General features: G+C 43.5%; 1 protein-coding gene across 2 annotated transcripts in view; it reads right to left on the reverse strand.

Annotated features, from left to right (window-relative positions):
• Window positions 1-11932: 11932 nt before the first annotated feature.
• TTC17 (tetratricopeptide repeat domain 17) overlaps window positions 11933-20138 on the reverse strand; it is a 130807-nt gene continuing 122601 nt past the window's right edge. For both annotated transcript variants that reach the window (XM_060261380.1, XM_060261381.1), the window contains exon 25: window positions 11933-13018. In XM_060261380.1, coding sequence (XP_060117363.1) covers window positions 12887-13018 — 132 coding nt within the window. In that variant the 3' untranslated portion in view covers window positions 11933-12886. The remainder of the gene's footprint in view (window positions 13019-20138) is intronic.

Raw genomic sequence — 20138 nt, forward strand, 5'->3', positions numbered from 1 at the left:
TAGCCTGAGTATATTTTGGTTGGTTAATTGGCTGCCCAATCACTGACGTGATCTAATTAGAAGCTGTCATCTAGCCCTGGATTGCGATGTTGAACTGTCAAAGCTAGATCAAAAGGATCTACCTGTCAACTTGGGCTGACTCTACAGGTGTGACAGATTACCTCTAGATCTAATTGGGTAATTGCCTACTATCTTAGCTATACAAATTATGGTAACTTATACAAAGTCACACACTTACACAAACACATACGTTACAGTGACACAAACACATACATTACAGTTTCTTGACACATGACCATCAAAGCCTTCTTCTTCTACATTCCACCTTGGGGGTGTCTGGAAGCAACACGACTGACCTTTAGTGGCTTCTCCTTCCTGTGGACCCTAGAGCAAGGAAGGGAACAAGACTAAAGAATGAATGATACCAACACCACACTGTCTGGAGAGAAATTGTGCCACAGCTTTATTGACTACAACAGTGGGAGCATTGGTGAAGCATAGGGATGGATCCTGTACTGGGTGACCTGCTCGCTGCCCAATAAGACCCCATCCCACCTGCTGGAGGAACAACTGTGGAATGGCGATCCCTGGGCTCACATGGGTGTTAGCTACTGTGTGGTTTCCTTGCCAGCTGGTGGTGGGAGCTAACTAACAGCTCCCAATCTGGGCATGCTGTTGAGTGACTGCACTGCCAAGACCCCTTAAGGCAGGGGAGGAGGGTGCAAAGGCACAGCCTCACTCCTAGAGGATCCATCCCAGTGCTGAAACTGCTCAATTAAACTGTGGCAAAAAAGCATTAGTTGAAGAACAAATGCAACCTTGTGACAACTGAAGCCAAGGGAGAGTAAGAACAGACTGAGGGGGAGGCTTAGGCAGCAGCTTACCCAGACTACAGTGAGAACACTAGATTCTAAGTCCATCCCTCCTCAGGTCAGCCTGATGACTCGCCAATTGGCTGGCCTTATCTGCTGCAAAATGCTCTCTTAATACCATTTAAGTGTTTAATTTAGGAGCAAGCTAGTCCAGAATCTCTTCTCTAATGCCTCAATGAAGGCCCCTGATTCTCATGTATGTATAAGAATTTTCATACATCAATTAATGTGGTTTCAACAGCAATAGCTCACATATTAGATACATTTCCCTTTCCCTTCAGATTTGGAGCAGCTTCAGACACATCCTCAAATGAAGTGTGAGATGAGGGTAGGCATTAGGGTTGCCAACAACCTGGAGAAAACTATGTTCTGCTGCTTTAATATATAGTTAATATGTGGAAATGGACAGATGAAACTTTTCATTACATGGATGTGGTAGATAATATCATCAGGTAAATAACATCCCATGAAGCCTCTGTTAAACAAGCAAGACTTTTCCCCCTCAGGTTATGTAGGCAACTCTAATATGCAAAGAGTAAGAAACTCTATGGTAAGCAAGCAAATGGGGAATCTAGGTTTACATGCAAGTACATGTACTACAAAGCCTCCACAGTATCATTTTTAAAATGAAAAGCAGCCAAGGAACCTAATATTTTGAGTAGCTAAGGCTGCCAAGTTCCTAGACCGGGCAGCAGTTCCCCTGCCTGGGAGGTTCCTAACCTGCCAGACCACATTGGGCTGGTGAGGGGGAATCCGACATTGCCGGCACAATGACGTCACTTGCAGTGACATTGCACCAGCAATGTTGTATGCCAGCCGCTCTAGGAGCTTCCTGGAAAACTCTGTGGTTTTCCCTGATGCTCTAGCAATTTGGGAGGGAAAACGCTATGGTGCCTATCGTACAATAGAGTTTTCCCTTCCAAATTGCTAGAGTGTCCAGGAAAAGCATAGAGTTTTCCTGGAAGCTCCTAGAGCAGCCAGTGCGCGAGTGACATCATTGTGGCAGCAACATCGGGGGAGGATCCTTGGCAACCCTATAAGTAGCAGAGGAACTCCTTTCTTTAATAGTTCCTAAATGCCTCCCATCAGGACATTTTTTTGTAGCAGGAACTCCTTTGCATATTAGGCCACAAACCCTGATGTAGCCAATCCTCCAAGAGCTTATAGGACTCTTAGTAAAGGGCCTACTGTAAGCTCCAGGACAATTGGCTATATCAGGAGGATGTGGCCTAATATGCAAAGGAGTTCCTGCTACAAAAAATGCTCTGCCTCCCATCCTGAATTTCAAATTTTTGTTTATTTCTTTACCTCAATATCTGGAAACTGAAGGAGTAAAGCTAGGTGGTAGTGGTGGTATTATGTGCAAAAGAGGCCAGCAGGAATAGTGTTAATACTCTTTCTCTCTTCTCCTTCCTGCTGCTCCTGTACTTTGTGGATGTGTACTGAAAACAACAGTTACTTTGTTGCCTATGTTGTCATGTAACATCAACTTTGTGCCTTATAGGAGGTTTCTTTTTTTGGATCACAGTGGTGTGGTTGTATTTGTAATGAATGTATCTAGTTCAAGCAAATTCTCTAGTGCTGTTATTGTTGTAATTAGTAAGCTGATGCTATGACAAATAAGTATTGCTAGATTAGCAATATTCACTACTGTAGTGTTGTGCAAAGCTGTTTGTTACTTAGCAGAGACAAATGTGGGACTAAGTATGACTCAGTCCTGATGTATTCTAAAAGATCTTCATAATCCCAGAACCAGCCTTTTCTGTGCTGTGCTATTAGCTTCTCCGTTCTATGGGAATGAGGTGGGAGGCCAACCTATAATACAAAACCAAACCAGTTTAACATTCATAGCATCCCACTGGGATCTTCAACTTGCCTTCATATACTGATCAAACTAATTCAGAAGAACTTGGACCTGTGAATATAATTACTAATGCTGAGAGTACCCCAGACTTAAGTATGTAATTTAAGCATTCACAGGAAATAGTAATCCTTTAATTTCCTTGATTATTTATTTATAATTTAAATTTGTATGCCATCCTTCTCTGAATTCCCAGTTCAAGGTGATTAACAGCACTCAGGGAGGGAAAGGGAACACCCGGTAAGGTGGAACCCATCTCCGTCCTCAGTCAAAAGCCCCAGAACATGCATGTCTTGCACACGCAGTGGAACTACATAGAGTGGTTTGTCAGAGAGTTCCACCAGGTAGGAGCCAGGGTTCAGAAAGCCTTAGCTCTAGTCAAGGACAATTGGACGTCTTTAGGGCTAGGGATCACCAGAAAGTTGTTCTCAGCAGAGCATATTTCCTAAACCTCCCTCCTCCCTGCAATTTTTGTTGTTGTTGTTGGCAGTGCCCAACTGTTATATTGGACCAAGGAAGCAGAGCAAAGTATGGTAAATTAATTAAAAAAAAAGAAATGGCCCCTCAATGTTTTTGAAAATCTTGAGGTTTTAACAGGTAACGTACCATAAAAGCAGAAGTCTACTTAAAATTGAATATTACTCTGTGGTCAACATATATGTATGGATATCTTATCAAAAGACTCAATAATGGGTCATTTTGCTGGAGATTATTATTAGTCTTGGTGCAATGAAGGAGGATCTTGGGCTTTTTCTAATAAGAACATAAGATGAGCCCTGCTGGATCAGACCAATCTAATCCAGAATCCTGCCACACAATAGCCAACCAGTTCCTTCTGGACAGCCAACAACAGGGCATAGAGGCTGAGACCTTTCCCTGATGTTGCCTCCTGGCTCTGAGATTCAGAGGCTTAGTGCATCTGAATGTGGAGGTTCCCTTCAGTCACCATGGCTAGGAGCAATTTATATACTTATCTTCCATGAATCCCCTTTTGAAGCTGTTTATTCATAGAATCATAGAGTTGTAAGGGACCTCCAGAGTCATCTAGTTCAACCTCCTGCACAATGCAGGAAATTCACAAATACCTCCCCTATCTCCAGTGACCCCTGCTCCATGCCCAGATGGTGGGATAAAAAACTGTGGTCATCACTACATCCTCTGGCACAGAATTCCACATTTTAATTACTCTTTGTGTAAAGTGTTAACCTATAATTTCAGTTTATATACCACTCTTCCCTGAATTCACAGAGCTCAGTTTAGTTAACAACAGAAGATATACAATGTAAAATCCAAAAGAAAATAGTTAAAGGTAACATCAGATGGTGCCAAAATAAATAAAATATGCAGGCCTCGGATTCAGCAGGAGCTCACAGGAGCACAGCTCCTGAACCTTCCTGAGGGTTCCATCTCCTCCCCCCACACCTTGTCCATTGAATAGTAGGTGTAATTGCATAACAATCCCTGGATGAGCTCCACCACCTACAGTATTTTCTACAAAACAACCCCTGAAAATATGTATTGCTATTTTGCAATAAGTGAAAGAAGGCAGGGTGGGGGAGGGGAAGTGAGTGCCAGGTAGGTGGAACCCTTTGCTGTTCTCAGCCCAAAGCTTGGTAGAACATCTCTGCCTTACAAGCCCCGTGGAACTGCATCAAGTCCTGCAGGGCATGAATATTGTTTGGCAGAGAGTTCCCCCAGGTGGGAGCCAGGGCTGAAAAGGTCCTGGCTCTGGTCGAGGACAGCCAGACATCTTTAGGGCTAGGGATCACCAGTAGATTGTTCTCAGCAGAGTATAATGTTCTTTGGGAGACATATCAGAGGAGGCAGTCCTGAAGATAAGTAGGTCCCAGACAGCTCAAGACCTTAAAGGTTAGTAGCAAAACTTTGACTCTGACCTGGTTCTCCACTGTGAGCCAGTGCAACTGGCCCAGCACAAGTTAAATATGTGTGATCTATCATATGATGTTCCTGTCAGGACCTGCACGACTGCATTCTGGACCAGTTGGAGTTTCTGGGTCAGTCTCAAGGGTAGGCCAGCATAGAGTGAGTTACAGTAATCCAGTCTGGAGGTGATTGTTATATGGATTACTGTGGCTAGGTCAGGCAGGACAGGAAAGGGTATCTTGCTTGGCACAGCTTGGCAATGTTCATGATATGGACCTCCATGGATAAGAAGGTGTCCAAGACCACGGCCAAACTCTTGACAGCTTGCACTGGTATTAGAGGTGCACTGTTAAAAGTGGGAAGTTGGAACCCCAATCCTTCATCCCACCCACCTAACCACAGAACCTCCATCTTGGTTGGATTCAGTTTCAGCCAATTCTTCCTTAACCATCCCACCATGGGCTGCATCCACTCAGCCAAATTTTGTGGTGTGGAGTCTGAGAGACCAGCAATCAATAGATACAGCTGGGTGTCATCACCATACTGATGACACCCCAGAATAAAACTCCACACTAGCTAGGCGAGGGGATGCATCCAGATGTTAAACAACATTAAGGAGAGGATTGCCACCTGAGGAACCTCACATGTTAAAGTGAACCTAGCTGACACCCTTCCCCTAGTGCTACCCTCTGTCCCTGACCTTAGAGGAATGCGGTAAGCCACTGTAAGACTACCCCACAAACTCAGTGATGCAGTAGGTCAACAGATCATGGTTGATCTTGTCAAACGCTACTGAAAGATCTAACAAAAACAATATAAGTAGCATTTCCTTTTGTCCTTCTAAAGAACGTACATTTCACATTTTGAGAACTGTAACGCTAGGACTCCCCATGAGTCCTGCAGGCACCGTTGCTATAAACAATGGTAAACCAATGGTAAAGTAAAGTAGAATGGGAGGACTAGATTGACAAGCCGTTGTGCAAGCTATATAAAGGTCTGTATTGTGAGGAGACACACATTATGTATGTATGTTCCATGCATACATGGAACAGCTTCAAATATGTTGCTTATATACCAAAGCTTAGGCAAGTTCTATCACACATTTGCTGAAGCTCCAAGCAGTAAAAGTGAATTGAACGTAGTGATTGAATAAATAAGCTTTGCAATTCATGAGCCAGTTCTTTGTTGGAATTTCTTCTTCCAAAGCAATGTTTTTCCAATACTAGATATATAACAAAATGGGCAATACTTCAGTGTCCATTTTATCCTCATGTCTCATAGGGAAATTCAAAGCCATATTATGAAACACTATTCTATAACTCAGTTTTCCAGTTCTTCAGTCCTGCTATTTGGTAAAATAATTGTTTAAATATTTCAGATCTTGAGACAGTACATTGACATATTTTTGGGGGGAGGGGGGAATGAAGAATTAAGTTGAGTAACATGAGGTTTTGCAAAACCAGGGCTGTTCTTGACTACTTATCCAGTAAAGTAATAATATGACTCTCTGAAATATATTTAGCTCAGTCATCATCTCTGTTAAAGTATGTTACCAATCTGGAAAGAGAAGCAACCTATACAGTTTTCTCACTGGGCTTGAAACTATATACATATTGGTTGAAGTTGTCCATATGTGTTTCAGAGTGTTGGTCAAATTACACTTTCCTATCATCCTTGCAAAGAAGAGATTTGATTCACCTCATGCCACCTGTTATTCTATTGCTCAAACATAGGGCAATAGAATAAAGAAGAAAATGGGTACACATTACCAGCTGCCCAGATGTCCTTGCACTGACATTTGGAAATTAATTAGCAATTTTCTTTTTGTCACAATATTGTATGAAGGTGAGGGAATCAGCAAGGAAAGCCTGTGTTAGAAGTTTGTAGTAGCTAAACAGAAACAATGATTGGGCCATGTTATGTGAACCATTCCATTTGTTTTGTATGCCTCGTCATTATAGAACTGGGCTATAACCCTTGGGTTGTGTCCAACCAATGGGATTTTCTTCTTTTCCACTGCAGTCCATTGTGTGCCCCTGTTTTGTATGCCTCATCATTTTAGAACTGGGCTATAACCCTTGGGTTGTGTCCAACCAATGGAATTTTCTTCTTTTCCACTGCAGTCCATTGTGTGCCCCCAATCACCTGGGGTCCAAAGCGACTACCAGGAATGCACTGAACATGATACAGTGATATGGAGATGGAGGGGGCGGGGAATCAGGAAAAGTTGCACCCTTCTTCTGCCAGCAGAAATGCCCTTTTGCTGGGAGAAAGCCCTTTGGCTTAGAAAACAGGGTGTTCATTGTCAGTCTTCTGCGCAGGCATACATGGGGACTGTGCATGAGTAGGCCTGCCTATCAGTAGGTTTATCCAGTTCTATACAGCTAAGAGACTCTAGTGGGCACTGTGTGCCAGAGCCAAGACTTGTTCCTGCCCAGGGACCACATGCTGTCACACAGCAACACCCCTATCCTCAGTACCTCTGACACTGCTGAAGAAAGCATGCAGTGGGGCAAGATGCCGGGTAGGTATGCCTGAACAGAAGATATTCAGTGGACAACAGTTAGAAGTAAGTGCAACCCTGTTTTCATCATTGAACTTCTGTGTAGTCCCACATGGGGATTCAAGCAAGCTGAACACCAGGTGGCAGGGCATGATCACCAAAATAAACTTACTGAAGAACCGCAAGCTTTCCCCACACAAGCTTCTCATCTACCCTGCAGGTCTAGAATGTAGTGGCAAACAAATGTGTCCTCAGACAACCAAGTGGCTGCTCAACAGATCTCCAACAGTGGGACTCCACTCCAGAACATAGCATAAAAGGCCACAGTCCTAGTAGAATGAGTGTGCACCCTAAAAGACATGGTACATTGGCCAACGCATAACAGTGCCTAATGGTGGACACAAACCATCCGGAAAGCATCTGAGCAGATGCCCTCTTACTCTTGCTCAGTCCTGAGAAACATACAACTGGAGCCTTATTCCTATGGAGAATAAGTGTTTGAGAACAAAAGTGCTTTCCTGATATCTAAGGAATGGAGTCACCTCTCCATCCTTGAACTTGGTGCAGGGAAAAATGTAGGTAAAATAATCACCTCGGAGAGGTGGAAACTGAAACACAGCTTTGGGCAAGAAACAGGCTTGAGAGAAGGATAACACTTTCAGGAAAGAACTTCAAGAATGGGTACTCTATTTGCAGGGCAGCCAGTTTGTCCACCTGTCTGTCTGGCTGAAGTGACTCCAATAAGGAAACAAACCTCCATAGAAAGTAGTGCCAATAGGCATGGAGCTATAGGTTCAAATGGTTTACCCATAAAACATGTCAATATCAATGAAAGCTGAGAGACTGGGGGCTGGCTCCTCCTACCTCCATGACTTAAATTGCAGGGGAGGAATACCCAGGAGCAGCTGCTGCCCCTCCTACATCATTTAAAGGCCCCCCCCAATCTGCCCTTGAGAGGGTGGGAGGGAAGGTCAGGCACCCTGAGTCAGTGGCAGCAGCCAGGGGAAATGAGCCACTAAGTGCCCCCAACTTTTTAGCATGCCCCCAACTTTTAAAATCCTGACTACAGGCCTGCCTGGATAAATGCATTGAGTCTGAGTACAGACTGTTAGACTGAAATGGCTGGATCCAGTACCACCTTGTTTATATATGTAAAACATAGTGACTGTGTTGTCAGTCTGAAGTAAAATGAATCAATTTCAAAGGACATCTGAGAAACTGATAAAAGAATTAAAAAAACTGCTCACAGTTCTAATAAATTAATATGACACATTCTGTCTGTGACCAGGTACCTTGTACAGATGAACCTTCACAGTGCACCCCCCTAAACCCAGGTGTGAGGCAACTGTGGTAAGTATAACCTCATAGTGAGGCATGCCAAATAATTTACCCTGAGATAAATTGTCAAGAGACTTCCACCATGCCAATTCCCGGATCACCTGTCTTGGAATGGAGAATCTCTGCCAAGATGGGTGTATCTCTGCACAACAGTTCAGTAGAAACCCAAATTGTAATGACCTTATATATAGCCTGGCCAGAGGCAAAATTGCTGTGGTTGAGGCCATCAGACCCAAGTGAAGGATAGTCTTGACAGACTGAAAATAGTTTGCCATAATATAGATTGTATTCTGCCTGGGGGCAAAATCCAGTTCTCCTGCACAGAATCAAGTACTGACCCTATGAACCGGACTTTTTGTGATGGAATTAACCTGGATTTTTCCCAGTTTATCAGTAGGCCTAATTTTTGGCAAAAGTCTAGAACCAAAGAGCAGTGTATGACAACTGTTTTCTGCAACCACTAACTAGTCATCAAGATAGGGGAAAATGTTGCATCACAACAAACATCATAAATGGGCCACAACTGGACAGTACATTTAGGGGGAAAAACCCTTAGTGCAGCAGAATTTGAAACATATCCCTCACATGAGAAATGGAGAAACTTGCGATGCTCGTGATGACTCCAGATATTAATATAAGCATCCTTCAAATCAATAAGTATAAACCAATAATTGCACTTTAATAACTGTTAACACCAATTGAACAGAAAACGTACAGAACTTGGAGATCTGCAAGACCACATTTAAATCTCTAAGGTCTAATAGGGGTCTCAAGTCAACCTCCCATCTTTTTTCTCCATTATAAACATTCTGGAGAAAGATCCAACTGGTGATTGATCTGTGGTCTTTTCTTCAATGGCACCTTTCTGATTAGTGCCCCCAGAGCCTGTACTAGGCCTTCAGACAACCATTCCCAACTGGGGAGAACAAAGGGACAAGGTTGTAAATTCTAATTTATAACTTGTGGCTACTCTGGCCAGGACTCATTCTTCTGAAGTGGTGGTCCTCCACGCCTCCTGGAATAGGACTAATCTATCACCAAACTTAACTGGTTCTAGTCAGGACTTAGGTGGCTGGGTTGGCTTCCTTGGGAGGGGGGGGACTGGTTCCTTGAATGGGGTCTATTTTAACCCTTGGAGCTCTAATATGTTTGCTGAGGAATATAAGATTTGGTAGGATACTGGGCCCCTGGAGCAGCAGCATATCTATACACCATCTGGTAGAGATACCACAAGTAATGTGCATACCACCTCTATTTATACCGGGGTGTGTTCACTTGAGGTCTCCCTAGTGATTTCACTATCTGTTTATTTTTCTTAGAGTCTCATCCATCTTGGAGTAGAGCAGAGTTCAAAGGGTATGTCCTCCACCTTCTGTTTCGTTTAGTTGGGCGAAGTTGGGGATCTGAGCCATACATGTCTTCTGAGGGTGATCATGCTAACCATGGCTTGTGTAGCTAGTGCTGATTTGTTGTTTACACAGTCTTATGTAGAATCTTGGCCAATGGTCTCTTCTCTTCTGGTAATAGCTCTAAGTATGGTAGCACTTGTTCCCATAAGAACAAGTGATAGCAAGCCATGATCACCTCATAATTAGTAATCCTGAAGACTAGTGTGGAGGAAGACTAGAATTTCTTTCCCACTCTATCCAGCTTGCGTCCTCTATCAGTGTGGTGTGTGTGTGGAAAGCTTCTGGGTGAACTCACTGCTCTGAAAAGACCTGGAACTTGCTGCTTGCAAAAGACACGGAGGGGAAAAAGTATTTAAAGGCTTTAAATGCCTTTTTTCCGCCATGTCTTGCAAAAATCCCATCTGAGATTGGAACTGCAAAGGATGATTAGCTGGGGTGGTGCAGAGCTGACTCCTGCTGCCCTGGCCAATCCTGGGCTGACTTCTCTTTGCAGCTTGGTTTCAACTGGCTGCAAAAAGGAGACAGCCCCAGCCAAAGTGGTTCAAAGCTTACAGCTCCATGCTGGGACTTTTGCAAGGCATGTAAAAGCATGGAGGAAAAAAATCCATGTAAAGGGATGCGGTTTCTTTAAATGCCTTCTCCAAGCTGCACCATGAGTCCAAAGCAGTGAGTTCATCTGGCATGGAACTCACTGCTTGGAAAAGGCATGGAGGGAAAAAAGGCATTTAAAGGCTTTAACTGCCTTTTCCCCTCCATGCCTTGCAAAAGTCCCAGCTGCAAGGAGCTATCAGCTCCACGCTGCCCCAGCTGATCTTCTCAGAGCTGCAAGAGAGGACCAACTGTGCGCTGCCTCAGCTAAGGCTGGCTCATGGTACAGCTGACCCAAATAAAAGTCCCCCCCCCCAAAAAAAAAACACATTGGCCTTTTTCAGGCTCAGCTATATATCAGTAGCTGAATACAGATCAGAGATCTGTATTCTGCTTAAGGTATATGTGAAAAATACCAACAAGGTATTTGGGGGGTATTTATTCAGTTCAGTTTTCACTGAACTCATATTATGAACTCACATTTATTCAGTTCAGTTTTCACTGAACTCACATCCCTAGTGGAGACATTATGTTCCTCCCCTAAGCAGAACAGACAAAAATTTTGCTCCTCTGTATATATCGTCTTAGTACTGCTGTAAATGCACTTTTAAAATAAAGTCTTCTGAGCCATTCCAGGGCTCCAAAGATATCCAAAGTATAATAGAAATTTGTTACCAAACTAGGAAACTTGCAATCAATCGCCCGACTTCTTCGGTGGTGAAAGAGGAACTGAGGGTAGGGGCGGTGCTGCGAGGGAGCATGTGTTCCCTGAGTGGGAACAAGTCTTGGCTGATGCACAGTTGTAAAACCTACTGATAGGCAGGCCTGCTCATGCACAGTGTCCCCCGTGGGACTGCACAGAAGATCATCAATGAACCCTTTGTACTTTCACTTGGAGACTGCATTTATTTTCAATATTGCGGCAGTAGGTAGAACTGAATATCACTATATAATGTCATACCTGTAAAATGAACTCTAGAAGAAGCTAGTTACACTTGGCTGGATACTTTTTCCAAATTTTAAATAAAAACTCTCTGAATCTTAGAATCTCTTTTCTTCCCAAAGTTTAGTCCCCCCGCCTCCAATAAATATTCTTTTCTGGCAATAAACAAAAAAGGAAGAAAAATCAGGAAGTCTTTGAAATAATACAGCCACTCACATGGCATTTGTTAAAACTTTGTTTTTTAAAATACTATTTAAAAGGAATTTGAAAGTGATGTCTGTTTAAAATTTTTCTGTTTTTCAGTTGTTGATCACATTCCTGTCCACAGTTTTTAACCTTGAGATCTAGTCTATGCTCAGTAAGCATTAGTAGCAGAGCTTTGATTACCAGCCATTTTCTTAGTTTGTAATTATGTTCCCAAACTGCAGTAGGAGTAGTGATGAGCTATGTTCTGTAGTCTTCCTCTTTATTGAACAGCATTTTAAATAGTGCATTAATGCTTGTAAGAGAAAAAATGGAAAGTGGAGGCCAGCATTCTGTTCGTTAACATAATTGTTTATTTTTGTTCTGACTTTATGTGCCCTTGCTGATTCAGCAATGAGACCCAACAGTTCAGGGTTTTCACTGACCAAGCTGATGCTCACTTGGAAACAGATCACTTATCTTACTTGTGAAAATGTTCTCTCCACCTTAGAGAGAAACAGAGAGAGAAAGAGAATGAGAGAGTGCGTGTGCACATGCCACAAACACTCGCATCTTACTCTCAAGAGGGTAAAACATCCTGTTACAAATAATTAATAGAGACACCAAGGGCTGTAGAGAATTTCAAATATGTATGGATACAAAACTTCTTAAACAGTGTTTTTTTTATCTGATTCTTTTTCCCCCTGCTTGTAACCAAAATACAAATGATTTAACATGAGTTTCTCACTTTTTCTCCTGCTTCCCTTGCCCTATGAAAACCACAGTAGGTTAAAAGAAAGTGTGTATGTTTTTAAAACACTTAAAAAAAGAGTCTGCAACTGTCTGTACTATCTCATAATGTATGACTGAGCTGGTAATGCTGCACTATGAGGTGAGGTGGGTCAAATATGAATTCTTGATGGATGAAAAGCCTGTTATGGTTCCCTCCTACATACAGTGTCTGGTGCAATAATGAGCTTTGCATTTTCATAGATAGGCTAAGACAAGAAGCAGGTTACATTCTATGCTGGCACCAATTTAAGTATGATGCAGAATGTCATGGTGTTTGGGTCACAGGCATGTGAAAGATTTCTTGTCTTTGTGCTTATTTTACCAAACATTTCTATCCTTATTTTTACTGTAGGTCTCCCCAAAAGATGTTTTTGTTTCTGAATAATAAAAATGACCCCAAATCTTTGTTTCCCAATTTATCTTTGCACACCTTATTATAAGCAAGATAGCGAACAATGATTTTGTTGTCTTTAAACAAAAATAAAGGCGGGAAAAGGTAGAAGGTTGTGATCCTTAAGGAGAATGTCTTTCTTTTTTCATGAGTAAATGACACTGAATGGCACGGATTCGGTTCTTTGCTGGTGCAAACTCGGGCTGGAGTTTCAGTGTTGATTCATACCATCCCATGGCCTTCTCAAATTCTTCCTGTGTGGATCAGAGACAGAAAAAATCAGTGGCTGAAGATACACAAGTTCCTAGCATAGTCTGCTGGTATAAGCAAAGCCTATTGAATAATGATTGCTTTAAGCTATTGGCTATAGTACTGAACTTCCTGCAATTTTCTACATGAAAAATAGAGCATAGACAAAGGGGAGCAAAAACTTCCCCCTTACCTCACTGTACTTTTCTGTTCAGCATACTTTTTGCCTAGCCAAGCTCTAGTGCCAAGCTGTCTTGCCTAGCCAAGTAGTCTAGGTTGGAGAGGAAAGTGCTTAAAAGTAAAAGTGGCAGTCAAAACCGTGAAGAAAGTTTACTTCATGGCTAAGATTGCATCTGCGAATTCGCGCCCGGCACAATTATTTAGTATTATTCAGAATCTCACAACTCTGCCACGAGGTTGACCAAACTGTAGGGAATTGGATATTGGCTGTGAGGCTTTTGTGACTTTTTCCGCAGATAAGATCTCATCACTCCGCAACGACCTCCCTGCCACTGTTGAAACGGTAAGTGAACTTGAGGCTCTGTACCTCTTTTCTGGATCAGCTTTGGATCGTTTTACAACACTCAGCCTGGAGGAAGTAGACAGAATTTTCTCTACTGTGCGCCCAACAACATGTGATCTGGACCCTTGCCCATCCTGGCTGATTAAAGCTTGCCAGTTGGAGCTACGATATCCTATACGGGATATCGTAAATAGATCCCTCTCTGAGGGGCTCTTTCCAGAGTAGTGTGCCTCAGGGGGCGGTGCTCTCCCTGATACTGTTTAACATCTATATGTGCCCCCTTGCTCACATTGTCAGGAGGTATGGGTTGGGTTGCCATCAGTACGCTGATGACACCCAGCTCTATCTACTGATGGACAGCCGGTCTATCTGTACCCCAGAAAATCTGGACTTGGCGCTGAAGGCTGTGGCAGGGTGGCTTCAGCTGAGTCGGCTGAAGCTGAATCCAACAAAGACAGGTCCTTTGCCTGAGCCACAGGAGAAGGGAAAGGAGAATCACCCTACCAGCTTTTGATGGTGTGCCACTTGTAGTGGCGCCCAAGGTCAGAAGCTTGGGGGGGTGCCACTGGAACCTTCGTTGACAATGGAGGCCCAGATAGCAGCCACTGCCAAATCCGCCTTTTTCCACCTTAGGTGGGCAAGGCAGTTGGTCCCTTTCCTTGACCGTGGCGACCTGGCAACTGTGATCCACACTACAGTCACCTCAAGATTGGACTACTCTAACGCCCTCTACATGGGGCTGCCCTTGTCTCAAATCTGGAGACTGCAACTGGTGCAGAATGCAGCAGCTAGGCTGTTATTGGGGCTCCCCATTCAGGAGCACATACAGCCTGGGCTGTGGGAACTGCTGATAGTGTACCGGATAGTGTACCGGATTCTGATAGTGTACCGGATTCGCTACAAGGTGCTGGTTATTACCTTTAAAGCCCTATATGGACCTGTCTACCTTAGGAACCGTCTCTTCCCATATGTTTCCCAGAGGGTACTTAGATCAGGGACATGGAACCTGTTATCAATCCCTAGGCCAAGGGAGGCAAGACTGAAGATCACGCGGGAGAGAGCCTTCTCTATAGTGGCCCCCTATTGGTGGAACCAACTGCCAGAAGAAACAAGAGCCTTGTAGGACCTTGTTCAGTTCTGCAAGGCTTGCAAGACAGTTTTATTTCAACTTGCTTTTAATGGATAGCTACATATGAGGGTACTCAAGAAGACTGAAATTACTGGAATGTATTATTATTATTATTAGCACCAAACTGTTTTTAAAATGTTTTAATTGTTTTATTGTAAGATTTTAAATTAGTTAATGTTTAACCTGTAAATGCTTTTACTGTTGTGAGCCGCCCTGAGCCTGCTTCGGCGGGGAGGACGGAATATAAATCCAATAAAATAAAATAAAAAATAACAATAACAATAACAATGAGGAGTCCTGTGGCACAGAGTAGTAAGCTGCAGTACTGCAGCCAAGCTCTGCTCACGACCTGGTGGAAGCTGGATTCAGGTAGCTGGAACAAAGCCCAAAGGCATCCATGAAAAACCATCTTGTACACCCACCTTTTTTTGTACTTTATATGTGTGTGCATGTGTGTGCACCTGGAAGTCATAGTGACCTCTAATGACTGGCCCCTACAGGGGGCCTGGAGGATATTCAGAGAGGTGGCTGAATAAAGCCTGCCCCTATCTCCTGCCTCTGGTATTTCAAGGAGGTCTCCCATCCAAGTACTTGCCGGAGTCGACCCTAAGAACATAAGAGAAGCCATGCTGGATCAGGCCAATGGCCCATCCAGTTCAACACTCTGTGTCACACAGTGGCCAAAACACCAGGAGCCATCAGAAGATCCATCAGTGGGGCCAGGACACTAGAAGCCCTCCTACTGCTGCTCCCACCAGCACCAAGAATACAGAGCATCACTGCCCCAGATAGAGAGTTCCATCAATACACTGATGGACCTCCACTCCATATTTTTATCCAATCCCCTCTTGAAGCTATCTATGCTTGTAGCTGCTACCACCTCCTGTGGCAGTAAATTCCATGTGTTAATCATCCTTTGGGTGAAGAAGTACTAACAAGATCAGGCTTGTCTGGGCTATTCAGGTCAGGGCACCTCACTCCACCTCCTGTTAGGTTTTGTTGCCTGCACTGTTCAAGAGTTGCTGCCTGGGGTTCCCATTCTATACAAATCCTCATAAATCCTCCACTTTTTAAAAGAGAACGCCACCAAATCTAGTATCACATGACATGTGGAAGCCAAGACTAGGGACTGAGCCATAAAAAAAAATGGATCAAACACTGTGGTGTTGCAGCAGCACAAAAATGTCGATCTGAGGCATGGATCCTCATGAATACATGTGATTTCTATGTTGACACAAAATACAACCACCATCATACTGTAAACCATGTCTACAGAAAATCATGCTTCAAAAATCATACATCCACAGCTTCTTGATGACACAACAGCACAAAAACATGTTTCCAAAGCATGGATCCTCATGATTTTTGCACTCTATAATCCCAAACTTACCATCAAATCACTTATAATGTCGCTAGTCACAGATTGTATAACAAAAATCACACATTCACAGCTTCATGATGACACCATGATGCAAAAACATGGTTTTGAAGCTGAATCCTAAGAGTTTTTGCATTGGGTCACCCCCCCCCCCCAAAAAAAAAAAAGATTGAAAAGGTGAATGTAGTTCCCTGTGCAAGTACCGATTCATTACCGATTCATTGGTTTGCCATTGCCTTCCCCAGTCATCTACGCTTTACCTACAGCAAGCTGGGTACTCATTTTATCGACCTCAGAAGGATGGAAGGATGAGTCAACTTTGAGCTGGCTACCTGAACCCAGCTTCTGCCGGGATCGAACTCAGGTCATGAGCAGAGCTTGGACTACAGTACTACAGTTTACCACTCTGTGCCACAGGGCTCTTTTTGGGCCAGCCCAAACTTACTATCAAATCACATATCATGTTCATGGCCACACCTTGCACCACAAAAATCATGGCTTTGTGGTGACACCATGGTGCAAAAACTTGATTCTAAAGCATGGATCATGATACATTCTCATCCTCTTTTGAATTGGGTCACCCAAAACTCACCATCAAATCACATATTGTGCCCATGCCCACAGATTGTACCACAAAAACCACAGATCTACAGCTTTGTGGCGACACCTCACTGCAAAAACATGGTTCCAAAGCATGAATCCTAAGTGTTTTTGCATTGTGTCATCCCAAAATCATCATCAAGTTACATATCATGGTTATGGCCACAGCTTGCACCACCAAAATCACAGATCCTCAGCTTTGTGGCGATACCATGCAGCAAAAAACATGGTTCCAAGTTGCAGAGTCTCAGGGTTTTTGCTTTGGGTCATCTCAAGCTCACTCTCAAATCACATATCATGTCCCTGGCCACAATGTGCACCACAAAAATCACAGATCCTTGACTTTGTGGCTATCACAAGGTGCGCCAACTTGATTCTGAAGTACAGATCCCCATGGATCCTCAGGATTTCTGTGTTGGGTCACCTCTAAGTCACCATCAAATCACAAATCTTGTCCATGGGCAGAGCTTGTATCACAGAAATCATGGATCCACAGCTTCGTGACAACACCACGACGCAAAAGAATGATTCTGAAACATGGGTAAATAGGTTGCTTACCTGCAACTGATGATCTTTGAGTGGTTATATGTTTAGTTACATACAGGTATTGTGCATGCACTGGACTCTTGTTGGGAAAGTTCTAGAGCTCTCTTCTTTTGGTGGGCTTTCCCTTGGCTCTGGGGAGCAGACTTTGACTGTGCATGCCTGGAGCTGAGGAAAATCCCATCCCCACCTCAGTTCCTTCCACACACCACCAGTAAATCCAATAAAGACAAGGTAAGTGAAAAGGAGATGCCAGCAGTGGGGAAAGCTGGGTGGGTGGGTGTGACTGCGCAGATCACCACTCCAAGATCACTAGTTACAAGTAAGCAACCTGTTTATCTTCTTTGTGGTCTCTGTGCAGGTCACACACTGGTTGAGTAGCAAGCTGACAGGGAATGGATGGTGGGTGCTGGCAGAAAGAGATTAAATCCAATAACCAAGATAGAGACATTTAACTACCCAAGGAACGATGTTTGGTATGCATTGTCATTTATCTCAGGGACTTTTTTTGCCCTCCAAGAGAAAATAACATATCAACACTGGAAGATGAATTTCAAGACTGCTTGCCCAAAGGCAGCATCCTTGCAAGCCTTAATGTCAAGTGCATAGTGAGCTATGAAGGTTGATGGAGATCATCATGTTTCAGCAGCACAGATGTCCTCCAGTGAGATGCCAGCCAGGAATGCAGACAAAATAGATACTGCCCTAATGGAATGGGCTCAAGGTAAAGGATGGTAAGGGCTTGCCTGCTAATTCATAGCAGAATCCAGTAGTTGAGGAATCCCATTTGGACAACCTTTGAGATGAGAAAGGTTTGCCCTTAGATGGGGTTAGCATAAGAAATGAACAGACAGTCCTGTCAAAACAACCGAATCCACAACATGTAAAAAGACAAAACGCGGCGGACATCAGTTGGATGAGGAAAGAAAGATGATGAAACACTTCCATTTTAGAAGATCTCCTGGTCGATAGTTCCATTGCATTTAACATGATTTCAACAACTTGAAGAAAAAACATCATTGTGGGATCTGCCATGCTGTCAATTTGAAGAAGCCGGGGTTGTGGTGAAGGACCCTGCCTGACTATTGGAAAAGCAGAATGGGAACATGTGGCAGTCAAAGATATCAGTCCTTGGACAAATGCAGCAGAGTTAGAAACCAGGGTTATCTGGGCCACCATGGTGTCACCAGAATGCAAGAAGTCTGATCAGTCTGGACCTTCTGTAAAACCTGGAGGATCAGAGGAGAAGGATGAAACATATAGAAGAGACATTGAGTCCACCAGTGTTGGAAGGCATCTCCCATGGGGCTTTGTGATGGTTTCGTCCTGCTGAAGAAGAATGGGCATCTTGTGTTGGATGCTGTTACAAAAACAACCACTTCCGGGGACTGAATTGTTGGAAGACAGGGGCAAGATAGGATGGGTTCAGTGCCCATTAGTGTTCTGCAAAATTCTCCCTGCTTAAAGTGTCCACGAGTATTGTGTATCCCTGGTACGTGGATCACTGTAGGGGACGTCTGGTGAGAGATACACCAGTCCCAAAGGTGGATTGTCGACTGGCATAGGATCGAAGATCTGACCATCTGACTGGGGAAGCGATGCATTCGGGATTGCTGTATAGAAGCCAAATAGATTCAGTTTCTACACAATTATATCTTTTTGGGAAGCTGAATCAGACTTGGCTTCCGGAGAGCCCAAATAATGTCATATAAGCATTATGCAGCATTTTTTGGGCTTAACTGAGATGAATGCATATCCCTAATCCTGAACTCATGCCTAACATTCTCTTCAAAGAGTAGACTCCTGGGGCCCCGTAACTCAGACCCTCCATATCCAGCCCACATGTGGAGGGGCATCCCAGGAAGGCTTGCTGCAAATTGTATGGCTCTAGCTCACTCAGGGTCCATTCTATAAACTCCTGAACCCGTGGTTTGACATCTCCCAAAAAAGCATTTTCCTGGGGCGCCTTATTTGGGGTTCTGTAACTCAGATCCCTTAAGTCCAATCTTCACCAACCTTAGTGGGCAGAGAGAGGAGAGTTAGCTAGAGATACCATGCAAATTTTGAGCCTCTAGGACCCCCAGGGGCATTTTTCACTCAAACCAACTCCAGTTCGGTTTGTGCACTGGTTTGGGAATTGGGCTGGTTTGGTTCGTGAACCAAACTGGGCTTTTCCAGTTTGTGCCCATCCCTATATATGAACCTACCCATATACTCTTATCATCTCCAGAGACCCTGCTTTGGTTGTCTCTGCCATCTGAAGCTAGATGGGTGGCAACCTGAGAAAGGGCCTTCTGGGTTGTGGCACCATAAGCTTTGGAACTTCCTCCTAAAATTTTTTTTATTTGCGTCTTTTGCCAGCGGGTGGAGACTTTTTTGTTTCATCTGGCATGCCCCCAGTTACAATTACTTGCCCCCCCTTCTGGTGTTGTTTGTTTTGAATTGAGTTATTTTATCATTTGAAATGTATTTTTAATTGCTCAAACATTTTAGTGTTTTTGTTTGCTGCCTTATGGGCTCTGATCAGGTAGAAAAGCAACATTAAAATGTTCTAAATAAATAAATAAACCATTTGTAACCTGCTTGCTTTTTCATGGCAAGATGTTCCTCTGATCTACCACATTAATTCACGAGGGTCTTGTATTCCTAATGACTTCAAAACTCTAGACTCTCTTGAATGTTAGACCGGCAGAAATATATAACCAGTCAGTCCTATCACCTTATTTGAATGGTTGTCCATTGTTTTTTCTCATGATTCAGAGCTTTCGTCCGAAGAAGCCCTACCATTATGGCTAAACATGCAGTTTTTGGCACAGTCTGCCACAGAAAATCTCATTAGGAGGCAGATGGTAGAATCCACACGGTGTTCTGTAATCTGCTAGTGTTTGGCATGTTCTTCCTGAATTCTGAATACAAAACGTTGTGATTAGAATTCTTGTATTGCTGTTCTTG

The sequence above is a fragment of the Heteronotia binoei genome, chromosome 21 (assembly GCF_032191835.1).
Source record: "Heteronotia binoei isolate CCM8104 ecotype False Entrance Well chromosome 21, APGP_CSIRO_Hbin_v1, whole genome shotgun sequence".
NCBI classification, from domain to species: domain Eukaryota; kingdom Metazoa; phylum Chordata; class Lepidosauria; order Squamata; family Gekkonidae; genus Heteronotia; species Heteronotia binoei.